The sequence below is a fragment of the Terrapene carolina genome, unplaced genomic scaffold, assembly GCF_002925995.2.
Source record: "Terrapene carolina triunguis isolate 2854851 unplaced genomic scaffold, T_m_triunguis-2.0 Scaffold58, whole genome shotgun sequence".
Lineage (NCBI taxonomy): Eukaryota > Metazoa > Chordata > Testudines > Emydidae > Terrapene > Terrapene triunguis.
In genome coordinates, this window is record NW_020664409.1 from 53244441 (window position 1) to 53255628 (window position 11188).

General features: G+C 39.6%; 1 protein-coding gene across 1 annotated transcript in view; it reads right to left on the reverse strand.

Moving 5' to 3' along the window:
- Positions 1 to 5296: 5296 nt before the first annotated feature.
- Positions 5297 to 11188, reverse strand: part of LOC112114673 (gamma-glutamyl hydrolase) — a 26106-nt gene continuing 20214 nt past the window's right edge. Inside the window, exon 9 of the mRNA XM_029913287.1 lies at positions 5297 to 6519. Within this exon, the coding sequence (XP_029769147.1) occupies positions 6398 to 6519 (122 nt within the window). The 3' untranslated portion in view covers positions 5297 to 6397. The remainder of the gene's footprint in view (positions 6520 to 11188) is intronic.

The window sequence follows — 11188 nt, forward strand, 5'->3', positions numbered from 1 at the left end:
TTAAGAATCATTCAAATCAGAGATCACTTTGGCTGGAATTTTCAAAATCTCCCTTATGAATCCCACACCAAGTTACTCCTAACTAGTAGCAAGGAGGAAAACAAGGAGAACATATAGCTAAACAATTTAGAGGCAGGATGAGGATTGTATTTAAGACTATGTGTACTGTGACACACCCACTGTCTATCTTCACCCCACCCCGTTTTCACTCTGTATGCTTGAGAACAAGGGGGAAGATATATTTGGGACTGGAGACATCCCCTCAGTGCAAAGGACATTGTGTCATGCTGAACTTTACTAGCACTCAGAAATGGCCTCCACTCACACATTGTGCACCCTGCTGCATCAGTATTTCCCACATAAGGACATGTTATCTTCAGTCCCCTAGAGTTATGACCATGGGGTTTTCACACAGTGTGGCTTCTGTAGTCCCTGAGGACAAGGGTGGAAAATGTTGGGGGAACATTGCTCCTCCTATGGTATGTCCAAGCCCTTTCCTCTCCATTCTCCTTCCTGTTGCTGTGTGCCGGGGATGGGAGCATGTCGCTCTGTATAGTTAATAAATATCATTTAAGTCTCAACTAGAAAGACCAAAAGTCTAATATGCATCTAATTATTACTTCCTATTTCATTCAGTCCCCCTCGTACTTAAGAAACATACCACAGTACTATAACTATCCTATTCAAACACTTTACATTTTTGGTGTTAACCAGAAAGCTATGTTCAAACTTCAAAACGAACTGATGATACAAACTATACAACTGCTTAAGAAATTGCAAGCTAAGTAAACTGGTCCTCTTAGGCCATCTAGTGTTAACATTGTAGTAGCACAAAGTTAAAATCATTTATAAAATCTTGCTTACAAAGGTGTTGAAATATATGTAATAGACAGAATTACAGAGTTGATGGAAAGAAGATAGATTTTCAAAATAGTGGGCTACTTTCTGATCTCAGTTACAACTGTCTGAATGAGATCAGTATCTGCCCATCCCCTGCATCAATTCTGAAACACATTTTAACTGTATTTCAATAATGCAAATGGTGAGGTCTTTAAAACAGAGCTAGTATATACATGTGCTAAGTAATTAAGAACTAGCCTTATAGATTGGAAGATTTATATATCTTAAAATTACCTTTTCCCCCCCCGAGCCATAAGCCATTTCGAGGTCCTGCAGATTGTTTCCATTAGGAGGAGAAATTGATGATAGAGTCTGGGATTTCTTTGATAAAATCCTAGCTATTTACAAAGATTGTGCACAGTCTTGTTTCCCTGAACACTAGGAATCAAATAACTGGAGACAGTTTCTCCGCTCAAGTTCCTAGACTTTTTCCAGCTAGCACTCTGGCCAATAAAAAGCTCTCTCTTGGCTTTCTCCCGGAGGCCATTTTACCAGTGTTTTTCTTCTTATCTCCTGGCTCTATATTGCCTCTGACTTACACAGGCACTCAGCTCCACTAAACAATACCCAGCCCCTGTGCTTGCAATCAATCAGCAGTCCAAACTCCTCAGACCTCAAGGATCAGTCCCTGTTCCAGCCTTGCCATACTGATCTGTGATTTGGGTAGTGGCTTCAGCTGTCACTAAACAAAGATGCATTTAACTGCTTCTTCATTTAGCCTGAACAACAGGCAGGTATCATACCCATCAGCTTGAATGAGGTTTGGGACTGCCCATAGATTAAAGGGACAGTCCCTGGGAGCCACTCAGCCTCCAGCATAACAACATTAATTTTTCAGAGCTGAGATTAGTTATTAGAAAGAAGGGACATTCTCTGCCCTGCTCTCCTCCGTTACACTGCTAGAGGTGTGCAAAGGAAGCAAAGACTGATGGCAACCCCCCTCCCCACTGGAATTATCACAAGTGTGGGACCATCCACTGCAGGAGGAAAACCAGCACAGTCATTGAACAAAAGGAGCGTCTGGCGAGCAATGCATTCTGGCAATCCACAGATGGTCTCCAGGGACCATTGCCAGGTGGTACAGTTCAGAGCAGCCTCCAGACTGCTCTGCTCTGTGATTGCATCAGGACAGATCAGAGAATCAAGCAGCTTTAACCTTTTTTTCCTGAGTCTGTGTACATGTTGCCAGGAAGATACAAAGCTGCTTGTGTAGATTTTATTTCAAGTATTAAAGGACATCATTAATATAATCAGTTCAATGAAGTATTGCTTTATATAGCAGAACAAAACAGCAAGAATTATTTCCTTGCTCATGAATAAACACACACACACACACACACACGTGGTACTTTGGGCTGGATTATTATGATTAAAGTTAATAGGAATTCCACTTGCAGGATGGATCCTTGCTATTTTAGGCCAAAACCTGCATTCCTTACACGAGCAAACTTTTAGGGCAGAGTCTGGACTATGGTATGAGTGAATTGTAGAGCACAGTAATGTGTTGCACTCTACCTGCCCTGTATAGACCCTGCTGGCATGAACCAAAAAGGTACCTAGTTTGCTTTGATGTAGTCCTGTTTATTAACTATGTTAATGCGAACTAGGTACCTTTTTATTTGCACCAGCAGGATCTACATGGGACAGCTAGAGTGCAACACATTAGCATGCGCTACAGCTCAGACCCCCTTAGTCTGGACTGCGCTGCCATGTAGACAAGCCCTAAGAGACATTGCTAGGAGTATTGCCTGAGTAAGAACTGTAGGATTTTGTCCTTAGTGTGTAAATAGTTTAGCTATAGTGCCTGTATGAAGATATAGGACCTGATGCTCTTCTCCCACGGGTGAGAGTCAGGACTCCGGAGTAATTTTATTGAAATCAGGATTATACTACAGTAATGTAAAACTGGGGTAAGAATAGAATCAGGCTCACAGTATTCTATATAAGAGTCCAGGATTGTCACTCTGTGCATCACTCTGAAGCTTAGAGTGTCTGGGGAGTCAATGTGAAGCAATGGAAACAGCTACAAGCATGTTTGAGAGCTCTTTTTGTTTAGAATATCACCAGGCTGAATCATCACTGGGATTCATGGTCTGTTACCATCCAATTTTTAAGTTCTTAGCCACATGATTTTATGAATTGCACCCATGTGATAGCATGGGCTTTTGGCTACTAGTAGATATATAATACAGCACAGAATTGCATTGTGCTAAATCAGTGGTTCTCAAAAATTTTGTACTGGTGACCCCTTTCACTTAGCAAGCCTCTGAGTGCAACCCCCGCCCTCCTTATAAATTAAAAACACTTTTTTTTATATATTTAACACTATTATAAATGCTGAAGGCAAAGCAGTTTGAGAACTGTGCTAAACTGAAGTAGTCAAGCACTTGCAGAAGTAATCTACAATGTTCCCTGTCAACTAAGCTTTCCTGAGTTTAAGTGTAATAGTACCCAGAAATAGTGAAATGCAAACACAGAATTTGACTTCACCAGCCAATCCACACCCATGCTTCTGAGAGCACTGGGCTGGATTCTTGACAGTAGTTAGAGATGCAATTTTTGCTTTATAGAATGTTAATGAATGCATCTCCAGTCGTTTTTGTTAAGGGCTAAATTGTAGCCAGCCAATGTGGCTGTGAGGTCATGAGTAATGAGTCTTCCACCCTCTTGAATGACCTGAGAAATGCAGCACCTGTGCTACAGACGTGTTGCCCGGAAGTACAGTGTGTTACTAACTTTCAATTCTGGAGACCTTAGGTTCAAAACCTGAATTCCTCACTCACATAAACTGACTTCAATGGAACATTGTACCCACAAGGAAGACGGCTGCCTAGTCCCGGACCTACTCTAATATTTACTTTCCTAGAGAGTTTAAATTAATCCCCTGGATAATCTTCAAATTATTGACTATGGATTCCCCAATGAAAAAATGAGAGGCAACAAAAGACCTAAGCCGGAATCACTTAAGCAGCTGAAGGAGGAGCCTGCAAAGCCACAGCAGAACCTAGCTCAGGATAGTGCGGCACTGAAAGAAGTCCTAATGGATTCAATCTCAAAAAGCATTCGTGGCCTCTCTCAGGATGTATGTGATATAAAAGCCCAGATGGCTCACTTAGAAAATGAGCTACACAAAACTGCCATTGAAACCAGGAAAATTAAAAAAGAAACTGCCTCCTATATATTTGTCCCTGATGCTCATAGGTTATGTTCTCACTTATTTAGCTGCATGACCAGTCTATGGGTCCAGGTTTTTTGTGTGTTTGCTTTCGGTTTGTTTTTTCCAGGTTTTGCAAATAGTAAACATTGAATTTTGTTATTTATAGGGTATTTCCACCTTGCCCACATATTTATACATGTTTTGTTTCGTTATGTGTTTAGATTATATATAAAATCAATGAAGTTTCAAAAACAACAAAATTACTTAAATGGGAGGTTTGGGCCTGCGAAGGAAAAGGAAATTGATTGCCTCATCACAACACTACTGAACAAACTTTTCAGGAATCGAGAAGACCCATTTAAATTCAAGTAATGTGTTGCAAGGCAAAGCAAAAGGAAACAGTACAGTAAATGCAGCTGCCTAACAATTACAAGCATTACATCGTATCAGCATTAAAAGATTGGTCTTTGACATTCATCGCTGCAGTATGGATCCCAGCTAGTAACTTTTCTGAAAGGCATCACATCAAAATGTTTAAAAACAAGGGGTGAAATCCTGGTGAAGTCAATGGCAAAACTCCCCTTAATTTCGGAAGGATCAGAATTTCACCCAACAGTTACAAAAAAAGCCTAATTATACATAATAGCATCATTGAGAACACTAGGCAGTCATTCTTTTTAAATTCAGAGCCTGAGCCAAAATCTGACTGACTGACTTCAGTCTCACATCTTTCTTAAGCACTTGATCCAAAGCTCACTGAACTTGAAGGAAGGAGCAGTAGGTGAATCAATGTTTTAACTCTCCCCTCCAAATGGATTTACATTAACTGATGTGTGTAGTCCCTAAATTATACTGCACCTTCACTATTATGTAAATTCTAGAAGGGATAGGCTCCCCAGACACAGTTGCCTAATGTATAGCAGATACTATTTCACAAATGGCATTGCATGCACTTTTTTATGCCAGTTTGCAATAATGTTTCCCTATTTTTTTGTGTGTGTTTCTAAAGGACAAATCATTTTCTCAGCCACAAGCTTGGTTACACTAGCACACATCTGTCAAGCTCAAAATCAAAATAGTGTTTCATTCTGTTGATACCAATGAGTTCAATTCTTTTATTGATAAGACATTACCCAGGCTTAATCAGTTTATTAATCAAAAATAGATAAATCAGCACAATACAGAAAGTTAATACATCACTGGTCTGGAGAGCCATCTTGCAGCATTCAGTTTGTCCCAAAGTATTAGCTCCCTTTGACTTATATTTATGCCCCACTTGTTTACAACAGATAGAAAATCCTCAAATCCACTGTATTAACAAAGCCTTATATCTCTTTCCTCATCTGGTCTTATACCTATTTTGCAAGACATAAAGACATATGTACCAACCAGATCCAGTTCAAATAACTATCTGTACCTGGGAGATGGTGCTTATTTCACAAGCCTCAACAGAACGTACATCTCATTTTCTGACAGACTCTATGGATACAAAGAACAGAACTACATGTACAAAACCAGGGACTGCAACAGTTTAACTGCTAGTAGATTGCCACAATAAGCTGAACATGAGTACAGTTCATGGTTCTAAACTTAGCACAAGTATAAAGCATTCCAAAAATATATGCTATACCTTCCTTGTTTCTTGTTAGTAACTTTCTTATTTTAGTTACACAACACACCTTATCTAATTACCCATATAATTACAGTAATAAAGCAATATATATATATTTGGGTTAACATGTCTGTGAGAATTGATTTCAGAGTCCTTAATACAAACCCATTCTTTATTTGGTGTAACTACCACTGCAACATGAGCACGATAGCTTCTCAGACAATAGTTTTCTGCTTCACCTTTGGTCAAGCCATAGAGCATTGTGGGGCTCTGGTTCCGTTCAGTTATCAATTCTTGATATTTTCCCAAGAGAACAGAATTATGCTAAAAGATCTGACTAAACAACACATATGCTATCACAGAGCCCACAATGTTCTGAAGAAGTAAACTTATTTCTTTCAAATATATGACAAGAGTATTATTCATTTTTTTAATAAACCTGATTCTTTTCTAATTTATAAGCACAATCAAGATGCCATCCCTGGAGGTAAAATTTATTTCCCTGTAAGCGGTATTAAAAATGTGATCTAGGGCAATTATTATGTCATTGAATGAAAATCTGTCAGATTAATGAACCAATTCTACAGAGGTAACATAGGATAAATCACTGTAAGGTAAGTTAAGCATTCTGGAGTTCTGCCACTTGCAATGCACAACATGAGTTTAATTATGAAACTTGCAACAAATAACTATTTACAGATAGCTATCCTACACCAGGGAATGGATGTTCAATCAAAAAAATAGATTTGCTGAAATATAGAAAATGCACTACTAAAAACAGGGACATAATTATAAATCAATGCTTCAGTCTCTTCATCCTTACTGGGAAAATGGTGCAGGCTCTTCCGGGCTGTAAGACATTTTAAAAGTACAAATTACTTCACTGTCATCATCTGTGATAGTATCTTGCTTGGTGGAAGTCAGTTATTCTATATGCAATTATAGCAAACAGTGGTATAATAATTTATTAACAAATAACAATAACAACATAATAATTTAAATTGGTGGTGGAAATTGTGGAGCTACCTTTTCCAAAGGATACTGGTATTTGATGATATTTGATTCTTGCAGCACTGGAGACATCTGCAAAACCAGAACTAATACACTGCAATTCTATCCTATCAGAAATCACAAAGTTGGGGGTCACATGGTACCCATGACGAAGGTGGCTACCTAGTCCCAGACCTCTTCACTCCCTACATATCAATTCATCTCTAATAATTACTTTCTTGGCAAACTGGCAATACGTTTCTGTCATCAAAGTTGAAATTAATCCCCTGAATAAACTTAGAACTGTTGACTATGGATTCCAATGAAAAGGCAACAAAAGATCTGAGCCTGAATCACCTAAGCAGCTGAAAGCGGAGACCGCAAGGCCACAGCAGAACCTAGGATATCATGGCACCAAAGGAATTCCTCACAACTGGATTCAATGTCAAAAGACATTTGTGGCCTCCCTAAGGATGTATGTGATATAAAAATCTCAAATGGCTGACATGGAAAATTAGCTACAAAAGGAAATTAAAGAAGAAACTTAGACTAGACAAAGTGGAAGAAAACAGGATGACTTAGAAAACAGATCTCAAAGAAACAACTTTTGCCTCTTGGGCATTGCTGAGGGTTTAGAGGGGAAGAAAGGGCTCATCAAATGCCTGGTAATAGAAGCCAGGAGTCTGGCAAGCCCAGACTCATCGTCTTCAAGCTATTGAAGTTCAATGTTAAAGTAACGTTAATGAAAGCTGCCAGAAAACCTGAAACCTTTATGTACAAAGACCACAAATTTTCTCTTTTTCCTGCCTTCTCAGCTGAGCTTAACAAAAAAAGGGTTGCATTCAATGCACAGGTGCTGACTTTCATTTTCCTGGCTGGGTGGTCCACCCCGAGGCCCTGCCCCCACTCCACTGCTCCCGCCAGCACCTCTCCTCTGCCACCGAATAGCTGATCGGTGGGTGGCTAGTGGGTGCTGAGCATCCACTTTTTTTACCCATGGGTGCTCCAGCCCCAGAGCACGCACAGACTCAGCACCTATAATTCAATGGCATAAAGCAAATCCTGAGGGGGACCAACCTCAGATACAGCATCAAATACCCATCCACTTTCACTATAGATTTAGAAGGTTCCACAGTATTTTGTATAACCCCCTCTGAAGCTTCACAGACACTTCAAAGACTGAGACCAGATTTGACCAAAAATAGCAGAATGTTTGTTTCATCCTGAAAAGCATACCTCAAGAAGTTTAAAAATTAGTTTTCCTATGCATCCTTGTGTGTATATATATATATATATATAGTAATATATATATAGTAATATTCACTTATATCATTTTCCAGCTCCTAGCAGATAACCAGCTAGACTGAACTCTTTTGTTGATCTGAACTGAGCAATAAGAACAACTGAATAACGTTGTAGTGCATAGACTAACCGTTTAACACTAAGCTGAGGTTTATAGCACCATCTGCTGACTGAAGTATTATCTGCACTAATCACCACAACTTGCACCGCTAGACAGAATCTCTTCACTAGCTCTGCTGCTCATGGATTGTGTTACGGTGACCACAAGTCCTTTAGAATAGGCAACACTCCTGACATGTAACGTACACTATAACCTTAAATAACATTAGTTATTTAATTTGTGCAGAGCATTGGACATACTGTGAATATCATTTTATCTTGCATTTTTCATTTTTAGATTTCATACTAATTTATATTTGATTTACCAGATCAATTGTAAATGTAGATGTGATGAGTCTGTATATATGTATATGCATACAGTGGAGCCTCAGAGTTATGAACGCGTATGGAATGGAGGTTGTTTATAACTCTGAAATGTTCGTAACTCTGAACAAAATGCTATGGTTGTTCTTTCAAAAGTTTACAGCAGATCATTGATTTAATACAGCTTTTAAACTTTATTATGCAGAAGAAAAATGCTGCTTTTCCTTTACATTTTTAGTAGTTTACATTTAACACAGTACTGTGCTGTATTTGCTTTATTTTATTTTTTTGTTTAAGTGTCTGCTGCTGTCGGATTGTGCACTTCCATTTCCAAATGAGGCATGTGGTTGATTGCTCAGTTCGTAAATCTGGTGTTTGTAACTCTGAAGTTTTAATATACATAGTAGAGAGGCTGAGGGAACTGGGCTTGTTTAGTCTGCAGAAGAGAAGAGTGGTGGGGGGGGGAGGGATTTGATAGCAGCCTTCAACTACCTGAAGGGGGGTTCCAAAGCCGATGGAGCTCGGCTGTTCTCAGTGGTGGCAGATGACAGAACAAGGAGTAATGGTCTCAAGTTGCAGTGGGGGAGGTCTAGGTTGGATATTAGGAAACACTATTTCACTAGGAAGGTGGTGAAGCACTGGAATGCGTTACCTAGGGAGGTGGTGGAATCTCCATCCTTAGAGGTTTTTAAGGCCCGGCTTGACAAAGCCCTGGCTGGGATGATTTAGTTGGTGTTGGTCCTGCTTTGAACAGGGGTTGGACTAGATGACCTCCTGAGGTCTCTTCCAACCCTAAACTTCTCTGATTCTATATGTATACATAAAATCTGTAGGTATGAATATATTATACATATTCTAGAATGCCCAATAGTATATACAGGGTTATATTTGACTTAAAATATATTTGTATTTAGAAATGTTCAGACTATTAGATAATATAGGGAGGGGAGGGGAGGGGAGGAGAGGATGGAACTGAAGCCATCAGAGGTCTGAACGTGCCCACACTGGCTTGTTTTAAGTCTGGGAGGTTGGTTGGTTTGTTTTGGGTTCGTTTTCCCCCAGGTTTTACCATTTTTGTTGAAATATTGTATTTCCATCTTGTGCATGTTTTTATATATGTTGTGTTTATATTTTAGATAAAAACAATACAAATATAGGTGTTTTTTTAAAAGAAATTGCAAAGTTGGGAAAGATTGTATTTGCAAGGAAAACAAAATCCTTCTGAGAGAGAAAAGGTGGGAGAGATTAATATCTTTTATTGGACCTACTTCTGTTGGTGAAAGGGGCAAACTTTCAAACTACACAGAACTCTTCTTCAGCTGTCTAACTATATGTAGGGGGAGAGATAGCTCAATGGTTTAAGCATTGGCCTGCTAAACCCACGGTTGTGAGTTCAATCCTTGAGGAGGCCATTTGGGGATTTAGTTGGGGATTGGTCTTGCTTTGAGCAGGGGGTTGGACTAGATGACCTCCTGAGGTCTCTTCCAACCCTGCTATTCTATGATCAGAATTCTTCCCTAAAGACCAAATAAATATATACCTGTGCCACTCTGAGTATCTTTCCCAGACCAGAAAAAGAGCTCTGTATAGCTCAAAAGCTTGTCTTGCTCCCCAACAGACCTAAATCCAATAAAAGACATTACCTCACCCACTTTGTCTCTCTAATATCCTGGGGCCCACATAGCTGAAACAACACTGCAAACAAAAGTCCTACCAGTTCAGTTTTTCTCTTCCGGGACCATGCTCAAGTTAAAATTAACATAACGTTGTAAGAAATAGCACTGAACAAAAGTAAATTATGTTTCATCAGAATGGATTGGCTGTTAAATGCTCACAGATGCTGTGTCTCCATCAATCATAAGAAGCTATACTGGGTTAGACCAATTGTTCATCTACCCCAGTGTGCTCTCTCCACAGGGACCAGTACCAGAGATTTGGGGTGGGAGGGGTACAGAAAAGGGCAGCTGGAATGATCCATCCCTGTCTTCTCCACTTGGTTTCTGGGAGTCAGAAGTTTAGGGTTACCTCAAGCATGAGGTTGCATCCCTGACCATCTTGTATAATAGCCATTCATGGACCTATCCTCCCTGAATGCATCTAGTGCTTTTTTGAACCCAGTTTACTTTTAGTGATCACAGATTCCCATGGCAATGAGTTCCACAGGGTAGTTTTGTGTTATGAGAAAGTACTTTCTCTTGTTTGTATTAAACCTGCTCTCTATTAAGCAAATATTTTATGTTTCTCATTCTACATTTTATTTTTATGGTAGGGAAGAAATAGGCAGGAGGGATTCTGATCTATGCAAACTACGTAAAGAGTGTTCAGGAGGCCAATAACATTGTAGTCAATCTTGTCTGAAGATCCCTTCCTGGGCTGTGGAAGCTTTTTCAGCCAAATGGAGTAAGGGCTGTAGAGAGAGGCTGTGAGGATTAAGTTCTGTACCTTAAGAGACTAACACAGAAGAGTTTGTGATGTGGCTAGGCTGGACTCCCTTGTTGCACTGCAAGAGGAAAATGCATTGGTATTTCTCTGAGCCTGGAGACAGTTTCCTACTTATTTTTGTCCATCCCTCTGCTGGATCTGCTGTAATTACCCCAAATAAAACAAAACTGAGGATGTTTCTGGAAATAAAGAATAGAAGATTTTATCTCATTCTACCTACTTTGCCCAAGGCAAAGTGAGACTGGGATGTGAATAAGAGCTTTCAGTTCTCCTAGAGTGCAGCCTTAACAATTCTAAAGTTTCATTGGTTGTTGGCAGGGCCGGCTCCAGCATTTCTGCCGCCCCAAGCAAAAAAAAAAAAA